Source organism: Sorex fumeus, unplaced genomic scaffold (assembly GCF_029834395.1).
Source record: "Sorex fumeus unplaced genomic scaffold, SorFum_2.1 ptg000095l, whole genome shotgun sequence".
Taxonomy (NCBI): domain Eukaryota; kingdom Metazoa; phylum Chordata; class Mammalia; order Eulipotyphla; family Soricidae; genus Sorex; species Sorex fumeus.
This window is the reverse complement of record NW_026606152.1, coordinates 12,983,107-13,009,569: the sequence shown is the minus strand read 5'-3', so window position 1 is coordinate 13,009,569 and position 26,463 is coordinate 12,983,107. Positions and strand designations below refer to the sequence as shown.

The following is a 26,463-nucleotide window of genomic DNA, read 5'->3' as shown; positions in this document are numbered from 1 at the left end:
TGCCCACTCCCACCCAGAGTCTGTCTCACTCAGTGTTTGCTACAGGCCAGAACTCAGAGTAGAGAGACTTACTGTAGCTGGATGCTGACATTCCCGGAGACATGTGTGGCTGGAGTTTCTAGATAACTAAAACTCGACCCTTTAACAAATTGGTGCTAAGACAGAGTTGGGAAGGGAGCTTCATCGTGTGAAATGCAATCCCCGGTGTTAGCACCTGTGAAACCTCATATGCAAGGGGACATGCCTGGCCTTATTCTAGCAGATACTCTGAGAATAATTGTCTGTGGGAAGGGACAGGACTGGACCTGAACCGATACTAACTGCTGCTCAGAGGACTTCCTGCCTCTGCTGGCAGCCCACTTTAAGGAGATGGTTCTCAGAGATTCCTCCAGTGACGGGAAAGATGGTTGAAAAGCTGGTGCATGGCTTTGGTTGCAGGATGGGCTCTGTCCACAGTACTTCATGGTCCCCTGGGTCCCACTGACTGTGCTCATGACCCCGATGAGACAAGCCACTCCACTGCCCTCTGGCACTAGTCTGAAACTTGGGACTTGTATTTTGAGGATTTTTTTTTCAAGTCACACTAAACAGTGCTCAGAGTTTACTCCAAGCTCTGTGCTCAAGGATCACTCCTGGCAGGGCTCAGAGGACCCAGTGCGGAGACAGTGGGGCTCTAACCAGGGTTGAGCACACATGAGGCATGTATCTGTATCCCTGCTCTCTCTCTCTCTCTGACTCCCATTAACACACTTAAAAGTAGGTTTGGGGGTCTGGCACAATAGCAAAGCGGGTAGGGCATTTGCCTTGCACGCAGCCAACCCAGGTTTGATCTGCAGCATCCCATATGGTCTCCGAGCACCGCCAGGAGTAATTCCTGAGTGCAGAGCCAGGAGTAACCCCTGTGCATCACCGGGTGTGACCCAAAAAGCAAAAAAAAAAGTAGGTTTGGGGTTCCTGGTTTCCTGTTGTGACCCGCCGAGTGGCATCCCGCTGTGTCAGACCCTGTGTTCCTGCACTCTGTGAAAGTCTCACTCTGGAGTGCTGAAACAGCCTCTCTCCAAGTGTCCAGGCCGCCCTCACCCCTTAGCCTACTCACTGCCCTGAGTCTGCCCTTGGCTTCATTCCAGCTGATCAGTGATGGCAGCGTGGTCTGCGCAGAAGCCCTGTGGGACCACGTGACCATGGACGACCAGGAACTGGGCTTCAAGGCGGGAGACGTTATCCAGGTTCTGGAAGCTTCCAACAAGGACTGGTGGTGGGGCCGAAATGAGGAGAAAGAGGCCTGGTTCCCAGCCAGCTTCGTCAGAGTAAGTGTGCAATGCTTGCTGCTTTCGGCGGGCGCCCTTGGGGGTGGAGGGCTAGTTTCCGTCAGCACTGAGCATCCCTTTAATCAGATTACTTGGAATGGGAAGGAGCCATAGGACGGTGGGTGGGGAGGGAGGGAGGGAGGGAGGGCGGGAGGGAGGGAGGGAGTGTTTGCCTTGCAAGCCGGGTTCAATTCCTGGCATCCTACACGGTCCCCAAGCACAGCCAGGGGTGATTCCTGAGCATAGAGCCAAGAGTAACCCCTGAGCCTTGCTGGGTCAGCCCAGAAACCAAAACAAGAGAAAAAAAAACAAAATTATTTCGGGGCTGGAGCAATAGCACAGCAGAGAGGGCATCTATTTGCCTTGCACGCAGCTGAACCGGGTTCGATTCCCAGCATCCCATATGGTCACCGAGCACTGCCAGGAGTCATTCCTGAGTGCAGAGCCAGGAGTAACCCCTGTGCATCTTAAGATGTGACCCTGAACAGTCACTGTCCTCCCGTTGTTCATCGATTTGCTCAAGCGGGCCCAGTAAAGTCTCCATTGTGAGACTTTTTGTTACTGTGTTTGGCATATCAACTACGTCACGGGTAGCTTGCCAGGCTTTGCCATGCGGGACGACACCCAAAAAGAAAAAAATAATAATTCCCTGAGCAGACGGGAGCGAGTGCTTGGCCCCACTGCTGTGCTGAGGGATGGGCAGGCCGTGGCTCTGTGGCTGAGGACACGGCCGGGCCCAGCTGCCTCCCTGAGCTGTGGAGACGGGACGGCAGTGCCCTAGGTCCCATGCAGCTCCCCAAAACCCCCTTGCTCCCTGCAGCTGCGCGTCAACCAGGAGGAGCTGTCGGACCACTCAGGCAGCTCCCAGGGCGAGGAGCAGCCGGTGAGTGGCAGGGCCCGCCACACGCACCCTGAGAGCAAGCGGCAGATGCGTGCCAACGTGGTGCAGGAGATCATGAACACTGAGCGCGTGTACATCAAGCACCTCAGGGACATCTGCGAGGTGAGCCCCGTGCTTCCCAGGGACCCCGGCCTGGCCTTGGGCCTCCCTGTTCTCCGCACACCGACCTCCTCTTCAGACACAAGGTCCACCTGCTACTGTAGCCGGGCCTTCAGAGGCAGGTGCCCCCTCATACTCTTACTCACTCCCCTCTCCTCAGGCATTCCCCCCTGAGTCTCTCCTCCCTGTCTCACTCTCACTCTCATCTCTCATTCTGTCGCCCTCACTTAAGAGAGCTAAGGCTCTCACGCTGACTCTCATTCTCCCTCTCTCACTTACTCTTCTCTCTCACACGCTCTCTCTCCTTCCCATTTTCTCCCTCTCTCATTCTCTCATTCTCTCCCTCCTTCTGTCTCCCTCTTATCTCACACTCCCTCTCTCATTTTCTTGTCCTCTCACTCTTTCACATTCTCTCACTCCTGTTACTCTTATTTCTCACAGTCCCCCTCCTTCTCCCTCACTCTTTCTCATTCTCTCACTCTTACATCTCATACTTGCTCTCTCATTTACTCCCTGCCTCTCATTTTTCTCTCTCCCTCTCTCACTCACTCTTTTACACTCTCTCACTCTCTCTCTCCATCTTCCATTCTCTCTCTTTCTCTCTCTCTCTCTCTCTCTCTCTCTCTCTCTCTCTCTCTCTCTCTCCCTCCCTCCCTCCCCTCTCATTCGCTCTCTCCTTCCCTCTGTCACTCTCACTCAGCCTTATGTCTCACACTCGGTCTCTCCCCCTGTCTCTCTCGCCCATTTTCCCTCTTACCCTCACACTCTCTCCCTCTCTCATTCTCTGTCCCCTCCGCCCCTCGGCCTCATTCAGCAGCCCACTGACTGCACAGAGTCACAGGCGTGTAACAGCCACAATGGGCTGTGTGATCAGTGACTCACAGAGGATCCCTGAGTCACTGAGAGCAGACCCAAAGGGTCAGTTTTACCCAGTGATTACCCGGGCTGACTGTGCAGTATCATGAGAATATGCGAGGCAGTACTTTTTATTTTCCCCACAATACTTTTTGTTCCGTCGGTTGTTTGGGGGCCACATGGGTCGTACTCAGGGGTTCTCCCCAGCTCTGCATTTATGCTTTAGTCTGCACTCAGCCCCTTGAGCTCTGCCCTGCTGTGGTATTTGGGGAGTTTGGTTTCTGTGACTTGGTTGAGGTATTCCACTGTTGTCTGCTCTTCAGACCATCACTGCTGTGCTGGAGTGACCCATCTCCGCATTCTCAAATCCAGACAAGTTAGGCAGGTGAGGGCTTCAGTGCTTGGTTTGTGCCAATGGTCCTGCTCAGAGAAAGAGCCATTTCTTACAAAGCAGCATCGTGAGAAAATAAAAGCGACCCTAAGGCCCAGACAGGGCTCAGTGGCTAAAGCCACCAGGCTTGCAGCAAGACCGAGGGCTGGACCCCAGCCTGCCCTCCATTCACCTCACGGCCTCCGTGCCCTGGGAAAGTGTGCGGAGCCCAGGCCCATACCCTGGTATGCTTAGGGCTTTGTGTCAGCAGCAACAAAGAGGAATCAGGGGGGAGTAATAAAATTAAAATGAGGGGCCAGAGAGATTGCATAGGGGGTAGAACTGTGCCTTGTACCTGCACCTGGCTAACCTGGGTTTGAGCCCTAACATTTTTATTTATTTATTTATTGAATCGCTGTGGGAAAAGTTACAAAGCTTTCAGGTTTAGGTCTCGGTCATGCAAATATCAGTCACATTCCCCTTTACCAGTACTTATTTTTCACCACGAAGAACCCCAGTAAACCCCCCCATGCCTGGGGGGCAGATGAATTCTAGTTAACACTCTATCTACTTTGATTAGCTTCATTGTTTCGATAAAAGTTGCACCATTATTATTTAGAGTTTACCCCCCCCCCCCCCCAATCAGCCATGCTGAAAAAGCATTGTGAAATGATTTGCTTTCTACAGCTGGGTTCAATAATTAAATGATGTCTTATTCATTTAATTTTGGACTTCTGCTATTTTACTTATTAACCCTGGAAGTATTTCTACTGAGAGTCAGATAATTAAGATTGGTTTCTGTGCTCTGGAGTCATGGCCGTGCCGGAGAGCCGCTCGTGGGGGGCAACTGGTGACCTCGGTAGGACGTGAAGGACGGGCCGGAACGTCCCCCTTCCCATGAGGGGTTAGTCGGCCCCTCACTCCTGGCTCAGACCTGCTCTCCAGAAGGCTCCCATGCGGCCGCCATCTTTCTTTCCAGAAAGGAGAGGGCGAATGGGGCAACACCCTTTCCCCTCCTGGGAGACATGATGGCCTGGATTAACGCATAGTCTGTTCGCTTTTCTGCTCCAAGCTGCTGGGTTCTGCATTAAGTCCTTGTGCTTCTGGGGCCGTGGCCGTGCTGGAGAGCCGCTCATGGGGGGCAACTGGTGACCTCGGTAGGGCGTGAAGGATTGGCCGGAACGCCCCCCCCCCCCCCCGCCGTCCCATGAGGTTTCAGTCGCGCCCCCACCCCCGAGCCCTAACATTTTATGTGGTCCCATGAGCACTGCCAGAAGTGTGATTCCTGAGTGCAGAGCCAGGAATCTTGAGCACCCTGGGTGTAACCCCAAAACAAAAACAAAAACAAAAAATCCCAAATAAATAGATAAAATTGAAAGGATAGCTAACTATCACAGAACACTGTCTTGGAGCAGTCCCTTCAGTGGTATTAGTACCCCCGGCAGTACAGCACACGCCATGTAGACCCATTCTGCTATGTTGTAGGCAAGGAAACCAAGACCAGAGAGAGACATGCCGTGATTGATGTTCAAGCCCTGCCTGACCCTGCCCTCTGAGCTCATCTTTCTCCATGTCATCGCTCTGATAAAACCCTGTCCAAACACTCAGGTCTATTTTACCATACAGTTAGCATAGACTATTGACCATCATGATGCTGATTTGGCAGGAGTTATCACCTGTCATTTCATTTGGTCCTGGTTTCCTACCTCATTAATTCCCAGACCATAGTGCCAGCAGCCTGCTGCATGCAGACCGTTCACGCTCTGAGGGGCCCCTGGGTATTGATCTGTGAGCACTATCTGTGGAGTTGGTATTGGCAGACCCTTGGGTGCAGGTTTCTTGATTCTTGCCTGTCACCAAGGGAATTGCTTGGCAGACAACAGCAATCTCAGCAGGACAAGTCTTCCTGCTGTGAGAGGGAATTGGGGATGGGACAGCTCACTTGACTGCCTTCCTTTCTTCCTCCCTTCCTTCCTTTTTCTAAAAGTTTAGGAAAGTATGGTAGCCAATTTTTGATTTCTAAAATTTGAAGTGAAACAACTCATTTCATGGGTATGATCTGGAAATTAACAGTTTCTTGGTTATAAATTCAGCCATGCCTTTACTCTTCCGATTTGAAACTGTTTGGGGCATAGGTTATAGTCTTGGAAGTCTGATGATGACATCCGGGACCCAGAGAGTTTCATTTTCCCTGATTAAAGCCTAGCCCAAGACTTTAGGCTTCTAAAATCGGTGTTTTTTTACATGGACAGTTTTGGTGAATTCCCATATTCCTCAAGGTTTTCCTTCTTCCCTGCAGGGCTATATTCGACAGTGTCGCAAGCACACGGGAATGTTCACAGTGGCACAGCTCACCACCATTTTTGGAAACATCGAAGATATTTACAAGTTCCAGAGAAAGTTCTTGAAAGACCTCGAGAAACAGTACAACAAAGAGGCTCCTCATCTGAGTGAACTGGGGTCCTGCTTCCTGCAGCACGTACGTCCCCTGCCGCGTCTGTGCGTCCCTCTGAGAGTAGCAGCAGCCTTCTGCACTGCTCTGTGCCTTGTTTGCTCGATTTCCCCACAGACTGGAGGAGCTGCCCCTTGTTAATGAAGTCTGTTGTTTTATATGGTTATTCCTTACCTGACTACCTCCATGTTCATTTTGTCAAAATTGCACCACTTAGGGGGCCAGAGGTAGGTGTTTGCCTTGCATGTGGCAGATCCAGGGATGCTCCCTGAGCACAGAGCTAGGCACAAGCTCCGAGTACAGCCAGGTATGGCCATAAAAAGCAAAACCCCCCCAAATTACATTGTTATCCTGGGGTCACATTCAGTGGTGCTCAGGGCTACTCAGGTCTTAGGGATCACTCCGAACAGTGCTCAGTGGCCCATATGTAATGCGGGAAGTTGAGCCATGGCTTCTGCCTGCAGCTGTCTCTCTGGTCCTAAATCTTCACACATATATGCAGTGGAGCTAGGTGTTTTGTCTGGAATTCTGCCTGGTCCTGGTTCACAGGACACACTGATTTCAGCTTTATTGCTGTGGCAAAGTGAATGAGCTTATGTCTTCCCTGGTGGTAGTCAGGGTGACATTCCCCCATTTCACAGAGACGGACGCAAAGCCCGGAGAGACCAGGACTCCCTTTAGTCAGTGCAGATGTGAACCCACCTGTGGCGTGAGTCTGGGACTCCCTCCTGGGAGGCCCCCGAAGCCTCATGAGTATGGCAGACATGGAAGAGGTTCCAGAGGGGGTGATGGTGTTTCTGACCTCGTGCTCAGGGTCTCGTGACAGGAGTGAGGGCGTGAGAAGGACCAGCACCTCTATGGGTCACTCTTTTTTTTTTTATGTAGGAGTACTACTATTTATTCAGCCACTGATTAGCTGATTGAATTGGGCATGAACTCCACCTTACTTTTTTTTTCATGATTTTATTTATTTATTTATATTCTTCTTATATTTATTTATTGAATCACTGTGGGAAAAGTTACTAAGATTTCAGGTTTAAGTCTCGGTCATACAATGATCAAACACCTCTCCCTACACAAGTACTCATTTTTCACCACCAAGAACCCCGATATACCCCGCTCCTACCCCTCCCAATGCCTGTGAGGCAGATGATTTCCACTTAACTCTTCTCTACATTGATTACATTCATTATTTCGACAAAGGATGCACCATTATTGTTTAGAATTCCCTCCCCCCCCCAACAATCAGAATTGCTGAAAAGGCATTGTGAAATACTTTGTTTTCTATAGCTGTTATGAGAATCATATAATCTCGCGTGGCTGCAATAGCGGCCTTGCGATTTTGGATTTCTGCAAAGAGCCAAATAATTACAAGATTGGTTTCTGTGCTTCTGGTGTTATGGCTATGCCAGAGAGCTGCTCGTGGGGGGCAACTCATGACCTCAGTAGGGCGTGAAGGACAAGCTGGTACCGCCCCCCTTCCCATGAGACTGCAGTTGCTTCTATGGGTCACTCTTGCTGGGCACTGACCCAGCAGCATGGCAGAAGCGCAGGGCAGGAGAGATGATCTGCAGCGGGAAGGAGGCCGTGGTGACCGTGCAGGGCACATGGTTGCACTGGGCCTGCCCTGGCTCCAGGGGACTTGGCACGTGCGCATGTGGCCCAAGCAGAAGGTTCTCTAGCAGGGCCTTTAGAAAGGAAGGAGGTTGGAGGTGAGCTCAGGCATGGCCTGATGATGGCCTCTGCTCTAGAGAGCAGGACAGGGACACCTGCCTTGGTCGCTACCACCGCTGCCCCTCACCGGAGCCTGACCTGGGCTGGGGTCAGGAAAGAGGACTTGCTGACACAGGCACATCTGAGCACGGGTGGGCTGACAGGAGTGGCCAGCGGGAGCGGAGAGGGGAGGGAGATCTGCCGATCTGCAGGTACTGACTCAGCGGGGAGACAGGGCCTGGAAAGACCTGCTTTCCAGGGACGCAGGCTACGTTCCCCAGTATGTCCAGGAGCTTGTCCAGAAGCTGGGTGTGGACGGAAGGAGAGTGTGTCCAGGTTGAAGCTCATGGGGAGTGACAGCCTGGTGGCACTAACAGAGGCTGAGCACAGGGTGATGCTCAGGTGAGGAACTTGCTCCGGGAGCAAGGGAGAATGGCAACCAGACAGCAGGCTGGAGCAGGGCGCAGGGTGGTGTGAGCAGAGCACTGCTTGAAGCCAAGCAGTAGATGCAATGGCCAGGATCAGGGAGCCACTCCCAGGAGGAGGAAGGCGAACTGGCTCTGGGGTGCGAACGGAAGCGACCGAGATCGGGGTGAGGTGCCCAGCTCTGACCCCCAGTCCCTGAGGATGGGTGATGCAGTGGGACCACTTGGCGTCCTGAGTGTCTCCTCCGGTCCACACAGAACCTCAGATACCACTGCCCAGCCACAGGCCCTGCCCGTCAGCAGAGCCAGCCCCCATCCCTGTCCAGGCCTGACTAACATGGATGGACATCACGGGCCCGTGGCCATTTCCGCCCCCTTCTGTTGGTTCTGGTGCCGCCTCTCTCACCGCACCTGCCTCCCTGATGGTCCATGCTCTCTCCCCCACAGCAAGAGGGCTTCGCCGTCTACTCGGAGTATTGCAACAACCACCCACGCGCCTGTGCCGAGCTGGCTGGCCTCATGAAGCAGGGCCGCTACCGACACTTCTTTGAGGCCTGCCGCCTGCTCCAGCAAATGATTGACATCGCCATTGATGGCTTCCTGCTGACTCCTGTGCAGAAGATCTGCAAGTACCCGCTGCAGCTGGCTGAGCTGCTCAAGTACACGCCACAGGACCACAGGTGCGCACGGGGGTCGGGAGGGCAGGGGCAGAGTAAGCTGGGAGCTGTTAAATGGGGCCTTGGACAGGGCCTCAGATGGGCACATGGACGGGTCAGGGCCAAGAGACACTGCTGGGAAGACAGTGTCATATCTGCACAATCCCAAGTGGCCCCTGACATTGTGTGGCACCATGTCCCCATTCCCAGCATCCCTGAGGAGGCCCAGGTCATCCTTGGGGCCGTCATAAGCACTTCAGGTTCTTTATGGCAGGATTTGGTGTGATGATTTATAAAATACATCTTGACAAATTTACCAAACACTCTTGGTGCTAAGTAATTACTAGAAACATTAAGATCAGCAGGCTGGTGTGATTGTAGCTTCAGAAACATTTTCTCTCTTCTGTTTCTTCACCTGTTTCATGCTCTCCTTCAGAGCATTATTCTTCACAGCAGCTCAAGAAGGGGTAGGAGCATGCCAGGTCTCATCTCAAGACTAGCTGAGTGGAGGTTGTGCCTGAAGACACCCTCAGAGACCCTTCTGCGCCCAGTTCTTCTCACACAGCCTGCTGAGTGCTTCTCAACCCCAGCCTCTCTTGCCCAGCTCAGCCACTTGCTCTGTCTCCACATGCCTTTGCATCCCGTCCTTCTTGCTGCCAGCACCAGGTTTCTAACCAGATTCTTCCAGGGCTACATTTTCTATTGGGGCTAACCTTATGCTGAATGCTCGGCTCTTGCAAGGAAAGGTCCTCAGCTTACTCTACTGCAGCACATCCTTCCCCTCCCTGCACAGAGATGGCCTCGCTGTGGTGTGGAGATAGTCTTGGGCCTCAGGGAGTTGTGCATGCTCATGGGCCGCAATGTGAGAAAGTCCCTGGTAGCTGACCTAGCTCTTTTCTTCTGCTTGTTTGTTTTTTGAGCCATACCTGGAGATGGTCAGGGGTTACTAATGGCTCTGTACTCAGGAATCACTCCTGGTGGTGCTCTGGGGACCATCTAGGGTGCCAGGGACCAAACTTGGGTCAGCCACGTGCAAGGCAAGCACCCTACTCACTGTCTCTATAGCCCCAGGACCCAACTCTTAATGCCCTTTAGTTGGTCCATCACTTGGGTGCCAGTGGGGACACAGGCTCTCAGATAAAGCTTCCTGTTGCACGATGAGAATCTGCCCTTGCTCATGCTGTTCATGTTGGAAGGACATTCACAGAGGCAAACACAGCCTTTCTGGCTTTGGACATCTCAGAGCAGCCAAATCTCTTCTGCCTGTTCTTGGCCCTGCAGGGAGCAGTAGCAGGTTCTTCTGTCTTTTTGGTCCGCCAACTTCTGGGGAGAAGCAGAGCTTGAAAAAGAAATCTTTTTCACTATTCAGTTGGAAGGTAGAAGGAGAAGAGACTGAACAGTGGAGCTTAGATAGGGTGTTAGTAAAGAAGTCCGTTGAATATAAAAAGAAAAGAACTTAGTTTTTCCCCCCTTTTTTTCTGATGGAAAAATCATTAAAGTGTGGTGGAAAGAAAAATAGCAAAGTGCAGAGTGTGTCACAAAGTTATTATAATATGTAACCAGAGGATTAAAAGGATTAAAAAGCACACGTGTGCCGCGGTAGGTTTTTGTTTAAGAGCAATAATTTCTAAATATTTAGAAAGGGAATGACAGAAGAGCCCATTTCCTAAACAAACAGAAGCACTTTAAGAACAGTCTACTCTCTCCTCTGGATGTTCACAGAAACCCCGTGAGCCAAGGTAGAGCTATTCAGCGTATTTCCTTCTCTGATGGGAACTTCCGGGGTCACTCCCTCTACTTTGACAGTCCGCCTGCATCACTCCTCTTTCTCTGCTTTGCTCTTGAAAGCTAATAGGCCTGACTGCACACAGTAGGCTCTACTGTATGCAGAGGTGCCCAAGGACTGCCCAGGAGCAGAGGGCTGTTGTGTTTCTGTCAATTGAAAGGAGAATCTGCTTCGGGTGGGGGGGTTGTTTCTGACTGTGCAGGAGGGCTCTGATTCAGTCCCACCAACTGACAGAGACTCTGATAAACCAGAAATGTCATTCATGAACTGGATGACTGCTTTCCATCTCCCCACGTTACTAACGCTGAGCAATACTTGAATTGTAAAACTTTCTAATGTGGACACGCTCTCTTCTAGGCTGAGTGTGAATCAATACCACAGTTTCAGTTTTTCTGATGCCTTTCTTTGTAAAACACATGGGGACAGGAGACTTCTGACTGTGATATATGGAAAGTGACAGAAATGTAGATCTGTTGATAAAGTCAACACCAGTTTAGCTTTTACATAACTGACCACATCAGATTTCTGCTACTTTATACTCTCCTATACTCTCATGCAAAATGAGACTCAGAACAAGTAATTACTCTCAAGTAGTCAGAGATAATTAAAGTAATTTATAAAGCAAAACTAGCTGTAGCAGATTAAATCCATAATCTTAACTCTCATGTATTCATGAAAATCATCTATTGTCACTGTGACTAACGTGTATTTCTCATGGCATTTACTTTCATTCATTGTGATCTCTGGGAAATGAATGAAAACATTCTTGTTTTAGAGAATGCCAAACTGCATTAGGTCAGCTCCCTTAACCTCTGAAGACTGTAGTCTATTGATGGACAAACAAGAGGGAAGACTCAATGGCTGGTCCTTAAATGCCACTTTGTCTAGACCGTCAGGACACAACCAGGGATGGAGTGTGTTATTCATTTGTGAATTGCATGTTCAAATGATCCACCTGCTTTGCAGTGATTACAGCAATATCAAGGCAGCATACGAGGCCATGAAGAATGTAGCCTGCCTGATCAATGAGCGCAAACGCAAGCTGGAGAGCATAGACAAGATAGCCCGGTGGCAGGTGTCCATCGTGGGCTGGGAGGTAAGTGGGAATCCCCTGATCCACTCCCACACACCAGTGTTGTTCCTCCCCCCACCTTACCCCCAGTCTCCCCTGGTCTCCTTTGATGACACTCTAGCATCTGTGGTTTGAGACTTGACACTCTGGGCTTTCAGGGTAGATATATACTGAGGCACGCTATTGCACTCACTGGTCTTTCCCTCCCAGCTGCGCCATGAGACTTTACAGAGTGTCTATTTGACATATTGCCTGTGCTCTCTCTCTCCAGCTAAATCAGCTCCAGGGTGAGTGGAGGGCATTGACAGAGTGGGCCAAGTGTGGGAGGAGCATGGACTGTGCCCTCACTGCCCATACCTCAGGTTCAGTGGGCTGGGCATAATGCAGTTGGGGTGGTTAGAGAAGGAAGGCCGTTGCCTTGCATTTGGCCATCGTGGCCCCTCCCCAGCACCACCAGGAGTGACCCCATGAGCCAGAGTAAACTTTAGCACCTCTAAATTCGGCCCCAGAAGAAAGCAAAGTAAGATTAGTTTTTGAACCTATGTAGTGGGTAGGGCATTTGCCTTGCACGCGGCCAACTAGGTTCAACCGTCTTCAATTCCTCTGCTCCTCTCGGAGAGCCTGGCAAGCTATCGAGAGTATCTCACCGGTGCGGCAAAGCCTGACAAGCTACCCGTGAGGTATTTGATATGCCAAACACAGTAACAACAAGTCTCGCAATGGAGATGCTACTGGGCCCGCTTGAGCAAATTGATGAACAACAGGAGGACAGTGCTGCTGCAGTACTGGGAAGGAAGCTGTTGCCTACTCTGTTCACTAGGGCAGTTGTGAGGCTGATGAGAGAGTGGAGCTGCAGTGCATGGCAGGACTCAGGATGATCCAGCATGCACCTGCAACTTTCTGATAGAAATAGTGAAGGGGACAGGATGTGGCTCAGTGACAACCTGTGTGTGACTTAAATGTGTGACACCTGGGTATGAATTACTAGTGACAGTTACCGAGTGGCAATTACTAGTGCCTCTGTTGTCTTCACAGCAGGCCAGGTACCTGTCTGAGCCATTTATGTATATGAACTTAATTCCCTCTACTATCCTATGAAGAAGGATGAAAGTTAAGTACAGAAAAGTTAAGGAGGGGCTGGAGCGATAGCACAGTGGGTAGGGCATTTTCCTTGCACGTGGCAGACCTGGGTTTGATCCCCAGCATCCCGTATGGTCCCCCGAGCACCACCAGGAGTAATTCCTGAGTGCAGAGCCAGGAGTAACCTCTGAGAGTCACCGGGTGTGACCCAAAAAGCAAAAAGAAAGTTGAGTTTTCCCAAGGCCACACAGAATGTCAGAACCAGAATCACACTCAAGTAGGATTCCTGGTCTCAGAGTTCATGCTGGCAGCCACTGAATCTCACACTGTCACTAGGATAAGCAGATTCCATCCAGACGGTTTTGGGACTGAGCATGGGCCATCATCCTACGTCAAGCTCATAAGCCATGTCTTACTCTCCCAAATGATTAAGAAAGTTTGGATGCAGTGGTTTTTGTCTAAACTGGGGTGTAGCACTCAAAAGTTGGGAAGATGGATTTTTATTTCAGCAACCTTACAGACTGTGGCTTTCAGAGCTCAGAGGAGTCCTCAGAGATCACACTTCGTAAAGATGTGAAGAATGTAGGTCATAAGATTGCCCTCGCAAGTAAATAAAATTTTTTTTGGAATTGAGTTCCCTTTCTTTCTCCAAAAATGTTGGGTATGACTAGAATTAAAGGAGAATAAAATCTTGCAGATCAAAAGCTAGTATCAGCAAACACCATAATATTACACTGGATCAGACCCAATCTAAATATTACAAAAATGTGGAATTTTTTCTTCTCTTTCTGATCTCCAGTGCTTTTGGAGTTATATCTCATCAGAAGATCACCACATTCTTGTTATAAATTGGCCGTTTTACCTTTGGTTTTTAGGACCCCAACCTAACCAGAGCGATAGCACAGCAGTCGGGCGTTTGCCTTGTGCACAGCCAGCCCGGCCGAGCCAGGTTTGATTCCTCCACCCCTCTTGGAGAGTCCGACAAACTACCAAGAGTATCTCGCTCGCACAGCAAAGCCTGGCAAGCTACCCATGATGTATTTGATATGCCAAACACAGTAACAGGAAGTCTCAAAATGGAGACGTTACTGGGCCCACTCGAGCAAAATCGATGAACAACAGGAGGACAACCTAACCGTTATTTCAAACTGTTTATGCCTGGCTCATAAGCCAGAGTCTGGTTGTATGCACTGTCCAGAGAAAGGCCCTGCCACCACCCTGCTCCCCCAGAACAGTCTGGGTCAGCTGCCTTTCAGCTCTCCCTGGGCTTCCATAGTCCAGGCTTTTTCCCGCCAACATTTCTGATAAGTAGGACAGATCTAGAGTACTGTAACATGCTCTCATTGAGTGGCAACAAAAGAAGAAAAAGCTCACACACAGGGGTGCAGTAAGCTGGGTGTGAGCGGACGTGGACACCTTCGCCCATTTGTAAGGGGTCTCGGGGAGCTGGAAAACAGCTGAACAAATCCATACTGGGGCCTCTCTCAGTGGTCCTGACTTGGAAGAGACAGAATGGGAAAAATCTGAAAACATGTTCTCCTCCTTCCAGGGGCTGGATATCTTAGATCGAAGCTCAGAATTGATCCACTCTGGAGAGCTGACCAAGATCACTAAGCAAGGCAAGAGCCAGCAGCGGACCTTCTTCTTGTTTGACCACCAGCTGGTTTCATGCAAAAAGGACGTTCTGCGCCGAGACATGCTCTACTACAGGGGCCGCACTGACATGGACCAGATGCAGCTGGTTGACCTGGAGGATGGGCGTGACAAGGACTGGAACTTCAGTGTGAAGAACGCCTTCAAACTCGTCAGCAGGACCACCGACGAGGCACATCTGTTCTGTGCCAGGAAGCTGGAGGACAAGGCCCGGTGGCTGCAGGCCTTTGAAGACGAGCGGAGGCGGGTGCAGGAAGACCGGGAGATGGGTGAGTGGGGTCTCGGCACAGCTGTTCCAGCCTCAGGTTCCAGCCACTTCCAGTCAGACAGCCTGGGCCACCCACCTTTCTGCTTTGTCTGGTTCTGTCCCCACCTGTGGATGCCACCAAGATCCATGTCATAGAAGAATTGAGACATCTGGCATTTGGCTACTTTTATAACATAGTCTAGTGGCATTGGAACCATGCTGGAGCCAGAGACATAGACAGCAGGGAAGCATGCACAGTGCATGTGACAACACTGGGGTGACCCCAGATAAGGGCTGCAAGCACTGCCTGGGGTGACCATAAAAACCAATCAGATCAAACAGAATAAAATAAAGCCATTCTGGTGCTGGAGTGATGACTCAGTGCGCTGGAGCCTGTGGTCTGCTTGGGAGAGGCCAGGTACCCTGACTTCCACCGGGAGTGGCCCAGGAGTGCACGCTTAGTTTCCTCTTACCTTTGAGTTTCAGGCTCTTGAAAGCTGCTGGTCCCTCCAGATCCAGCCCCTCCGTGTGTGTGTGTGTGTGTGTGTGTGTGTGTGTGTGTGTGTGTGTGTGTCTGAGTGTCTGACTATACCCAGTGAGGCTGCTGAGGGCTGCTGGTCCCTCCAGATCCAGCTCCTCCGTGTGTGTGTGTGTGTGTGTGTGTGTGTGTATGTGTGTGTACATGTGAATGTGTGTGTGCGTGCACATGTCCGTGTGTGTGTGTGTATGTGTGTCTATCTGACTGTACCCAGCGAGGCTGCCAAGGACTTGCCCTGTCTGCACTCTCATCCTACACTTGCTCCTGTTTTCACTCCCTCTGGCTGGTTCTTTGGGTGTCAGAATCTGAAAAGGGATCAGCTGCCTCAGGCCACTCTCTTCACAGGTGGTGGAGACCACAGTTGCTGCTGTGGCATAGGGAAGCTTGTGGGGTTACAAGTGCAATAAGGTAGAATTTAGACATCAGCGCCGTCTCCTCTGAACCGCTTGGCAGCGGTGGCTGCATATGGGTTATGCCTCGGCTTCAGGGCATGGAGTTCCCTTCCCCACTGTTGCTTTCCAATGCAGAAGTGCTCTCCATGCAGAAAGCCATTCCGCTGACTTCTGCTCTCACAATAAGACACGTCTCTCTGATGCTGAGAAGACTTCAGATTTTTGCAGATAATCAGGATTAAAATGCAAAATAATGTCCCAGAGATGATAGAGTATAGTTGGTAGGGCACTTGCCTTGCAGGAAGCCAACCAGGATTTGATCTCTGACACCACAGACAGAGTGAGCATTGCCAGGAGTGATCTCTTAACACAGTCAGGAGTAAGCCCTGAGCACTGCCAGGTGTGACCCCCCAAATCAAAAACAAAGTAAAATGACAGGGTAAGAGAGTTCTAATTTTATTTGCCACATAGTATCTAGTGCTGGCCCCAAAATTATGCCCTAGTCTGAATTTCCCCCGTTTCTTCTCATACAGAAACAAGATAAACAGCATCTAAATACTCCTCTGCTCTGCCCCAGAGAAGATTTTCAGGAAATACTCGTGTGCATGTGTAACTGCGTGTATGTGTGCACACCTGTATGCATGTGTGAATTCTGTGTGTGTGCTTACCTGTGTGTGTACATGTATGTTCCTGCGTGTGTGCATGTGTGCACTATGCCTGAAGCCAGTGAGCTTGGGCATGGCACAGGTGTGAATAGAGACATTTATGCATGACATGCAGGAGATGATGTGGCGACTGTGCTGTAAGCCAGGCAGGAGGCAGGTGCTGACTAGGTTGGGCTTGGAGAAGATCCCAGGTGTGAATCTACTCCAAGCCCAGCCTAGTGTGGATCTCAGGAGTCAGTGCAGGGGCCTGAGGACATGGAGGACAGGCCCAGGGACACACAGATGCTGGAGGCAGAGGCCACCCAGGGGCAGGTTTGTGAAGGCAGAGGAGAAACAGCCCTCAGGGCTTCCTGTGAGTGGAGCACCTGTCCACGGAGGACACTTCCCATTCTTCTGTCCAGCCTCGAGGCTCCTCATACCCTGTGCCCGGCTCCTCTCTGCCCACCTCATCTCTCGCCTCTGTGCTTAACCCCTCCCTGCAAGACTGCGTAGACAGTCACTGCCCCAGCCTGGATAGCAGACCTGAGGCCCATGGCACATGCTCTCCATGTTTGGTTCACAAAATTCAGTTCTCATTGCTCAGATACCTCTGTCCAGGTGACCCGGGGCCCAGCTCCATTTCCACTGAGGGTGCCTGGAAAGAGCTTGGGAGGCCCCGTTGGTACAGCTCCCCTTCTGGGTCACCTCCTGGAAGAATTAGAATTGGGAGGGTTAGAATTGGAATTATTTGACCGCAAGGTATGGTTTCCCCTCAGGCACAGTTTGGCACAGTTACAGCATTCTGTAAATGTCCTAGTTTGGGCTGAAGAGCCAGCTCTGAGGGCAGAGTATGTGGCCTGTTATGTGCCCAGCACCACCAGCTCCTCCACATCCTCAGGGTGGCCCCTGTGTTCCCAGGTGACACTCATGGGTCCGAGCTGCCCCAGCCAAGTGTGGCCCTCAAACAAAACAAAACAAAACATCTTGGGTTCAAGCATGCTTTCATGGCTCTCCTAGTGGTTCTTCTTACAGGTTCTCCTTTATCATCTTTCCGAACTCCTCCAACTCCCCAAGGATCGAGGTGCTTTGCTTTGGGTTCTGGTGAATTCTTCAGGGCCTATCAGGTTTGCGGTGAAAATTGTATTCTCATGTTCTTATTTATTTTAAAGACATGTTGTGTCTATGTCTAAATTTACAGGAATGGAAATTTCAGAAAATCAGAAGAAACTGGCAATGTTGAATGCTCAGAAGGCTGGACATAGCAAGTCGAAAAGTAAGCGTGGGAAGCATTGTCTCCTTAATCGTTGTTAAAATAGGGGTGTGTTTGAAATTGGTACCTCGGCTGTCAGCCCCAAGGGACAGGAAGAAATGTGAGTGAAATTCATAATGACAGACTTGGGCTGGAAAGATAGCAGAGTTCAAGTGCCAGCACCATAGAAGGCCCATGAGCACATAGCCAGGTGAGGCCCAAAGGACGTAGGGGGATCCAAGATTACAGACAGTTGAAAATCATTGCATTTGGTCTGGGATGTGCTCTGTCTTTGCATACAATTAAATTCAATCTGAGTGCATGCTTTGCAGAGAGGAGATCCAAATCCCGCCCCAGGGACTGCATATGCCCCTCCATCCTGCCCATCACCCAGGCACCACTAGGAGCAGCCCTGGAGCACAGAGCTGAGACTAGTCCTTGAGCACTGTGGGTTATGGCCCAACACAGCAAAAACAAAAACAGGAAAAAATGTGAGCTTAGAATCTATGTTTTGATTTGCATCAAAAATCGTCCATCCTTTCTTGCTTGTGATCCCTCTATGCATCATTCTCTGTGGAAATGGTGGGGTTCTTCGTCACATATGACCAGGCCTGTGTCCAGGTAGAGCAGGTTTGCATCTTTGAGAAAGCGAAGGCAGGAACCTCAGGTCCTACTCTGCTTGCCAGCTGAGGGCTGTGTCCTTGCTTCGGGAAGAGGAAAGATTGAAAAGGCAGTCTTGGTTCCAGGAAGTAGCGATTTTGACAAGAGAAAGATGGACTTACCAAGAACAGGACTTCTCAGCCCTTCCCACACACTCTGGTCTCTGGGGAGCCTTAGAAAGGCTGGCATACTGTGTGCTGAGTCCACAGAGCAGATGGTACAATTGCTCTAACCCACCAGGGATGAAATAATAGTTTTTACTATGATTGGATATTATATCCTGAGAGATCATTTTCAGGCTCTGCACTCAGAGGAGTCACTGCATGAGATGTGCCCAATTCTGCCTCTCCCAGGCTACCAATGCAGGCACAGGCACAGGAGCTTCTGTGAGCTGTGCCAGCCCACCAGGAAGGATTCATCACCCACTGCCCCTCTGCTTAACTGTGCAGAGCCTAACCCCCAACCCCCACCTTCTGATGACATTAGGTAGCAACATTTTGACTTTGGGGCTACATCTGGTATGCTCAGGGATCACTTCTGGTGGTGCTTGGGGGATCATATGTGATACCAGAGATTGAAACCGTATTAGCACATGCAAGGCAAGCACAGTATCTACTGCATTCTCTGTTCTCGTCTCACTCCTTTTAGTGTTAGGTGATTGAAAAGTATAGTTGGAGTTGGTTTGTTTATGTCTGAAACTTCCAAGAGTCATTGGCTTAGCTATCAGGCAACTATTGAATGGAACAAACACTAGAATTTTGGAGTGGTAATTCTTGTGTTGGCCTGTGCTACACATTTGCATTTGATTTCCTCTCGGTTGGCTTCCAGAATTGAGAAGGCTGTTTGGCAGGACAAGGGCAGGGCAGGTTCTGAAGCAAGCAACCCAGCTCCTTCAAAAGCCGGTTTGTAGATGTTTCATGCCTCTGTGGCCATTGAGATGCCTGCTCTGAAAGGAGATCTTGATTAGTATCATCAGGAACAGGAGCAGCCCTGTTCTGGGCACACTCTGTGTGAGCCCTCTTGTTCTCATCGCCGTCCTATTTTAGGGGCAAGGTGGTAGAAGGCTCCAGCAACAGCAAGTCCTTTCCCCAGTGACAACAGTCAGTGTGTGCAGAGACTTGGGCCTAGGGAGTGTGGGCTCCAGGTCTCATTGAAAATGATTCATTGTGTCTCACTGATCCATCTCCACTTTGGCTTCCATCCCTAATGGCTGTGGGCTGAGGGACTCCTCTGTCACTCACTGTATTGCCCCGTCCCTTGATGGTTCTGTTAGAGCTTCAATGAGCCAGTCTGGCCGGGCTGATGTCTGAGCAGATGCTCCTTGGTGTCCAGTGGTCATCAGGAAAGCAGGAATGAGGATGAGCCAAGGCCTCCACACCTAGGTCCCTTTTAGGTTCTTCCTTTCTGACTAACAAGTGACCTACCTTGTGTCTCATCTCTCTCCCTCCTGTGCAGGCTACGGGGGATGCCCAGTGGCCCCACCGCACCAGAACCTGCACCCACTGCAGCAGCGCCACGTCACAGTGCCGCCCAGCGTGCCCCAGCAGCAAGTTTTTGCCCTGGCCGAGCCCCGGCGGAAACCGTCATTGCTGAGGATCAGCTTGAGCAAACTCGCCCCCTTTCGGAAGTGAGCCAGGCCCAACCGGAAGTGTGCTAGGCCCAACTGGAAGTGAGCTGGAAGTCCAGAGCAACCACTGCTGACACACCCTCAGAATCCATGGAGAGCAGAGGAGGACCCAGACCCACGCTTCAGCCATGCAGAGGCCCAGGGGGTAGGGTCAGAGCAGGTCAGACGCTCATCTGGAATCTCCCAGGAAGCTTCCATAAGCTGCACTGAGGTGCGGAGCTTGGAACCCTGGACATGTGCTCACCTGGATACCACATGTTGACCCCAGCCGGCTGCTGCGTGGGAGCTGACCATCCCTCTGCAGATTCTGAAGGGGCCTCTCCCTAGGTACACTTTGGCCTCAGAGCATGAGAGGAGGGGGCTTGGCTGGCAGGCTGAGGTGGCCTGGTGTTGGAAACGGTGAGGATGGCCTAACTCACAGGCACCGCAGGCAGCACTGGCTTCATCCGAAAGTGCTGGGGTTGGGGTCCAAAACCCAAGGTGAAGGGGAAACAGAGAGAATGGCCCTCCAGAGGGGGTGGAGCAGTCAGGAAGATGGGCAGATCCCGGAGAGCTCTGTTTGTCCTTCTACCTTAGGGCTCCAGTGATGGTGAGTGGGGAGAAACAGGCACATCTGTCCATTTGCAGTGGACAGAACCCCAACTGTCCCCCATGGTAGAGTGTTTGCACGTTACACCCACAATCTGTCATCAGCCTCCGTGGCATTGCACCGATTATGAGCTGGGATTTGTGTTCACCCCACTAGGAATATGAGTGCGTCCAGCCATCCAACATCTTCCAGCTTGGAACAGATCTTGTTTAATAAAACCAGAACAGTACTGCCAAACTGTTGTCAGCCTGTCATCAGGTGTTTGGAGACCACTTCTTTCCATTGAGACTTTCACCAACCATGTCTCAAAGATAGAATGCTTTGAAGGGAGGCTGCATGGGCCACTGCCCTTACACCATTGATTTTCCTGTCTTTGCACTGGGAGTGCACTAAATGATGATGAAAACTCAGTATCTCCAGAACAGAAAAGCTCTGCCAGAAAGAGGCCAGCTGGTTGGCCAGGCGCATGGGGTCAGCCTACTGCTGTGCTTGTGGCTCTCTGGAAAGGTGTCTCCTCTAACAGACCAGTGCTGACAACAAGCCTGTCAGCCTCCAGGTGTGAACTCTGCCCTTTCTCTACCCTGCCCCCACCCAGAGCTACTTCAGTAGGAGGTGATTCCTGTACCAAGATGTCGCCAGCACTTTGGATGTTGTGGGAGCATGAATGAGACGCACCTACCTGTTGTTGGTCCTTCTGTGTTGTGTTGTGCTCGCTTGCAGGTGACCTGGCTGAAGGCTGGCCCAGCCCATGACCTACTACCCTGGGCTGCTCTTGTGGACCCTCAGGCAGTGTCCCAGGAAGCATCTCAGGAGGTGCTGTCGCTGTGTGTGTGTGTGTGTGTGTGTGTGTCTGTGTGTGCCTGTGTTTCCATATTTTTATAGACATCTCAGTTTTAGTTGCCTTTATAGAACTAACCTTTTTACTAACAACAGATGGTCTATATTTGAAAACCATGTTTAATATGCTTCACTTGGCCCCCTTACCAACAACTGTAGGGGTTTCTGTTAAATAGTTGTTTGTATATATACAGCAATGTTGAACACGTTTTTATTTTTATTTTTATTTGTTCTGTAAATAGAACTATTTTGAGAGAGTACTGAGTACCATTTTCTTAAGTTACTTTTCCAGTTACGATTTGGGTCAAGACTGTTTTGAGGGCTTCCATGGAAGAGGCATGGAAAAATGCTTTTGTGATATACATAATAGTGATCCCTGACCATTAGTCCTCCCTACCCTCCTCCCTTCGCCCAGCAGGAGAGGCCATTCACGCACCCATCAGCCTCACTCAGTGGTGGCCCTGGGTCAGATGCTACCACACTAGGGCTGCTGCTCAGACTCCTGTGTCTAGATAGGACAAGACACTGGAGGAAGGACAGATTGTCCTGGAACGCCTGTCCTGTTTCTAGCCGGGATTCCAATTTCCAAGTGTCCAGATTCTAGATGGAATAGACAGCTGGAAACTCTCATTTTATTTTTTGCCAAACTTCAGCCTTGATTTTCATCATTTATTCCATTTGAAAAGAGAAAACTGAGAACCTTCTGTTTGGACTACGGATGAATTTCATTGGGAATCTCCCATTGTCTGTCTTCCTCCATGTTTCACCCGACTTTGTATAATATGGGTTGAAAATAATAAAATGATGATGGAACACTTAGATGAATTTCACTTAGCATTTATGTTTCTGAATTTGTTGACTCAAACGCTGTACAACAAAGAGAGTTAAAGTGGCCTTTGCTTAAGCAACCTCAATTTTAATCATATCTAAAAGGTGTAGCAACCTTGTCAAAGATTTTAAACAATTATAGCAGAATATTTATAAAGTCCTGGAGAAATATACCCCCCCCACACACACACATGCACACACATACACACTTGTCCCTGGCCTACGAAATAGAGAACAGGTATCAGCAACTTGCCAGGGTTTTTATAGACTACCATCTGCATAGTTTGTTTTCAGTAGACCTGATTCCCCCCCACCCCAGGATCCTAGTGTAATTGGGGTTTTTGGTGTCACACCCAGCAGTGCTTGGGGGTTACTCCCAGTGGTGCTCCTGGAACCACAGAGTGCTGAGGACAAAACCCAGGCCTCCTTCATTGAAAGCAGGTATTCAGTCCATTGAGCCATCGCTGGCCCCTTTGATTATAAATGAAAACGTTTCAGGATCATTTTCACAGTCTCTGAACAGAATTGTGCTTTTTTATACCTAATGCAGACAAAAATGTAGCACCATGTCAGTTCAGAAAATCCCCTTAAACCTAAATTGCTGCTGTCAAGAAGGAGAAGTACATGTAATTCAAAATTTGGTTTATGGGGGCTGGAGCGATAGCACAGCAGGTAGGGCGTTTGCCTTGCATGCAGCCAACATGGCCGATACAGGTTCGATTCCCAGCATCCCATATGGTCCCCCGAGCACCGTCAGGAGTGATTCCTGAGTGCATGAGCCAGGAGTAACTCCTGAGCATCGCGCAGGTGTGATCCAAAAAGCAAAAAAAAAAAAAAAAAAAAAAATTTGGTTTATGATAGAAATCTTCTCTAAATGCCATGTTCCAGCAATTTATGTTGGAAATCTTTACATGCCTAAAGATTGATATTCCTCAGTACAAATCAGCTTAGGTACCTAGTCAGAATAGAAAAACCGGATTTCCTGGGGCTATGGATAACATTGGTTTATTATTTTGTCAGGGAGAGAAATTATAGATGTATTTCTCATTGGACCATGCCAGCACATGTAAATAAAATGTGTTTTCAATGACCTGCAGGCCAGGGTTGCTGGGCACAAATCACCTGGGTCCATTTGCTGAAATAACACAAAACACTGGTCTTTATAATCAGTCCTATCCTACAAATGTTCCCTTGTTAAAAGTGGGTATGGTGGAAAAGCTACAGTTCTCAGCATGGATGAAATCTAAGTGGAGTTCAAAAATATTTTGGGGGAAAAAAAAGGGTAGAAGCCATCTCATCTTTAAAAAAAATATTTGCTACAAATATCCTTAGCTACAGTATGCCTAATATTACTATCAGTTATTTCATAAGCATTAACTTGTCTCTGATTCTGTAACTTAAAAATTGAAGTTTTGTAAATATTAGCATGGTATGTTTGACTTACCTTCATGGCAAGTCTTTTGGGAACCTTTTCCTTTTACATGAAGGTGATATTACCAATGAAGTCAAGTAACAATTTCCAAAGTGATGAGTGACTTGTTAGCAAAGTATGTTGTCCAAGATCACTGTAACTTGTTGTGTATTTTTGTTGAATGATGTTTTTGTACAAAACTTATTCACGATGTTATTTGACATGATTGTTTTGTAAATGCTGTGAATCTATACCTGTTTTGTATCTGTGTATTAAAATTATTTACCAAACTTGTTCTAATAGTACCTGTTTTTAATGGAAAGAATGCCAGGAGGATTATTTCTGGCCTGGAAATAATAATTTCCATCCTGGACCTCTTTAGCAACAGCATGCGGTGTGCTAGAACAAATTAGGGGATCGTATGGAAGAAATAATGCTTTGAGGGCGACAGAGAGGCCACATGATTTGCAAGAACATCATTACACAGAACACTAAGTGACAGGCTGATGACTTTTGCAGTCCTTTTATTGTTTTAACATTGTTAGTAGCAATTTTGGGCATTCAACATTGTACCTGCAAACCCACCACCAGTATCAGAGTTCCTTCACTAAGGGTTCAAAGTTCCTTCTCACCCACATTCAAGGCAAACTTTGTTTAGCAGTTCACTTATTGTAGTTTGAGTCACATGCTGACACTTGTGTTGACTTGTGATTTTGATATACATAGTTACACCAATATATCACTGAAATGCCCAAGACCTGTAGTCAGTTCCCTTCTGTTTTCGCTGTTCGTGGAATACAGAGTAGCAGGACAGAGAATGGGAGGGATCAAACAGCCAGCTCCTGGCTGGGTTGCAGAAGGAGGGGACTCCCAATTCATCTGTGTAGCAACAGCTTTTATTGCAGGGGAGTACCAGTGTCCAGTATGTGCTGGTCTATGCCTTCTCTTCCAAGCTGCTGGCCTGCAGAAGGGCCAGGTGTCATCAGGGGTTCTGTACCCCTTTTGTGGGCAGAGTAGTGAGAATTTCCTTCATTAAGCAACAGCTCAGAAATGCTAAGTAAATAGCCCATTGTTTGCTGTGAATCAGAAAACATCCCTCCAACAGCTGCCAAGCAGCTAGTTCCTGATCCAAACACTTATTTCCCAAACTGGTTAGGTTCAACTGAAAGGGCAGGGGAGCAAGTGTAGGTGGCTGGGAAGGGTGGTAACCCTGTCTCAAAGGTGCCCCCTCCCAGACTCAGTGCTGCCATTATAGTAGTGGATGCTGAGGGTGGTGCAGTTTCCTCTGGGAAGTAGAAGGGATGACCTATGCAGAGACCGTTGCAATGTGTGATTCTTCCCAGGGCACATGAGGTTGGAGAGCCCAAGAGGACAGGTAGTCAGAACCGTGTAAGTGAAATTCAGCGTGTGTCCATTTGGATAGAACTATAGAGACTAGAATCCCTTCCCCTGGTGAGCCTGGAAGCAGGAAGATGAGCTTGCTCCTGGTGGGCTGACCTCACCCAAACACTGAGAATAAGCCCCCAGGTAAGGCATGTTTATGTTGCTGATGTCATGAATGCCCAAATGGTGAGTGGAAACTGGGTTACTAGAGAACAGCAAGCCAGGATGAGGAGCTGGGACCTCACTGTAGCCAAGACAGTTGGCTCCATGTAGGGGCCACACCCAAGTAGAGCAGTGTGGGAAGGTGTCCCTCCCTCGAGTGTTCAGGGTCTCTTGCAATGCTCAGGATCCCACTAAGGGCTCCAGCCTCTGCCATCTCCCCAGACTCTGCTGCAGTTTCCGGCAAGGAAAGCTGTGGTCAGGTTGTTACAGGAGCTCATTCCAGAGAGAAAAGGGGACCATAGAAGCAGCGGCAATGAGAACTTTAGGATATGGGGTCTAGCAAAGACAGAGGGGGTGGAGGCTGGCTGCAAAGGATGATCAGTTGTCTGTATGTAAATTTGTAGCTGTTATAGCAGGTGTGTTGTGAAATCCAGTTATGGAGTTTAGGGGAGAGGGAGGTCAGGGTTAGAAAAGACACGCATCCCCATGGCATGGTTAAATCAAAGGATGCAGCTGGGCCTGCTAATAGGCAACTGGTGAGGGCCAACCTGGGAAGTCCCCGTTATCCGCTCATATTCTCTTCCCGCCACTGAGCAGGCAGGGGCAAGAGACAGCTCAGAGCACAAAGGGTTAAGCCAGTGCTTTGCATGTGGGGGAGCAAGGTTGGATCCCTTGCGACCATGTGGTCCCCCAGGCACCACAGGAGTGACACAGCACCATCTGGTGTGTGGCCAAAGGACAGGCAAAGGAAGATAAAGCAAAACCTATGTTTTGGAAGTGAGAAATTAGGGATTCTTGCCCAACTAGGCAAATGCTCAGAACTAATGAGGGTCAAGAGCTGAGGTCAGAAATAAAGTTCTCGGAAGGAAACGACACGCCGCAGGGATGCCTCCAGACCGCACGCCAGGCTGTCTTATCAGGGGCACCCGGGAGACCAGATGAGCCTCCCTCCCAGCTCCAATAGAGCCCCAGCAGCCAAAACCGTCCAGAACTCAATTGCCACCATGCTCACAACCATTCTCCACAGGCTAGGAGGAGCGTCACCCAGGAGTGAATCTGCTGTATTTTAAATTTTGGAATTCCTGGAGCACGGCATATCATACTTTATACCCCCGCTGTACCAAGAGTAGAACACACCACATTTGATGGGGTTTAAAGGAATACACACACACACACACACACACACACACACACACACACGCACACACGGCTCAACCTTTAAAACATGTTAGTAATCTCATAGAAGGGCTTAATGGCTCCAGGGTGAAGTACAACAACCTTCACACACTTTCCTCTAAGGAAACTTTTTTGGGTCATTTTTAGCGGATTATTCATAACAGGTAATACAGAATAAATTGAGTTCTGCTTTGGGGACAGGATTTGGGGTTCAGGGTGGAAACATTCTAAATATGGTGGTGGGAAGGTGTAATGGTGGTGGCGTTGAGGTTCAAATATTAAATGTAATGCATTATTGTGAACAAGTTTATAAAAATAATTAAAAAAACAGAGCTGAAGTCAGTCTAGGGT

At 49.6% G+C, this 26,463-nt stretch overlaps 1 protein-coding gene across 1 annotated transcript in view; it reads left to right on the top strand.

The window, feature by feature from the left end:
- SPATA13 (spermatogenesis associated 13) overlaps positions 1-22,725 on the top strand; it is an 80,001-nt gene extending 57,276 nt beyond the window's left edge. The window contains exons 4-11 of the mRNA XM_056132762.1: positions 1,128-1,307; positions 2,128-2,310; positions 5,832-6,011; positions 8,570-8,802; positions 11,531-11,660; positions 14,266-14,638; positions 17,389-17,463; positions 19,555-22,725. Of these exons, the coding sequence (XP_055988737.1) occupies positions 1,128-1,307; positions 2,128-2,310; positions 5,832-6,011; positions 8,570-8,802; positions 11,531-11,660; positions 14,266-14,638; positions 17,389-17,463; positions 19,555-19,730 (1,530 nt within the window). The 3' untranslated portion in view covers positions 19,731-22,725. The remainder of the gene's footprint in view (positions 1-1,127; positions 1,308-2,127; positions 2,311-5,831; positions 6,012-8,569; positions 8,803-11,530; positions 11,661-14,265; positions 14,639-17,388; positions 17,464-19,554) is intronic.
- Positions 22,726-26,463: the final 3,738 nt, after the last annotated feature.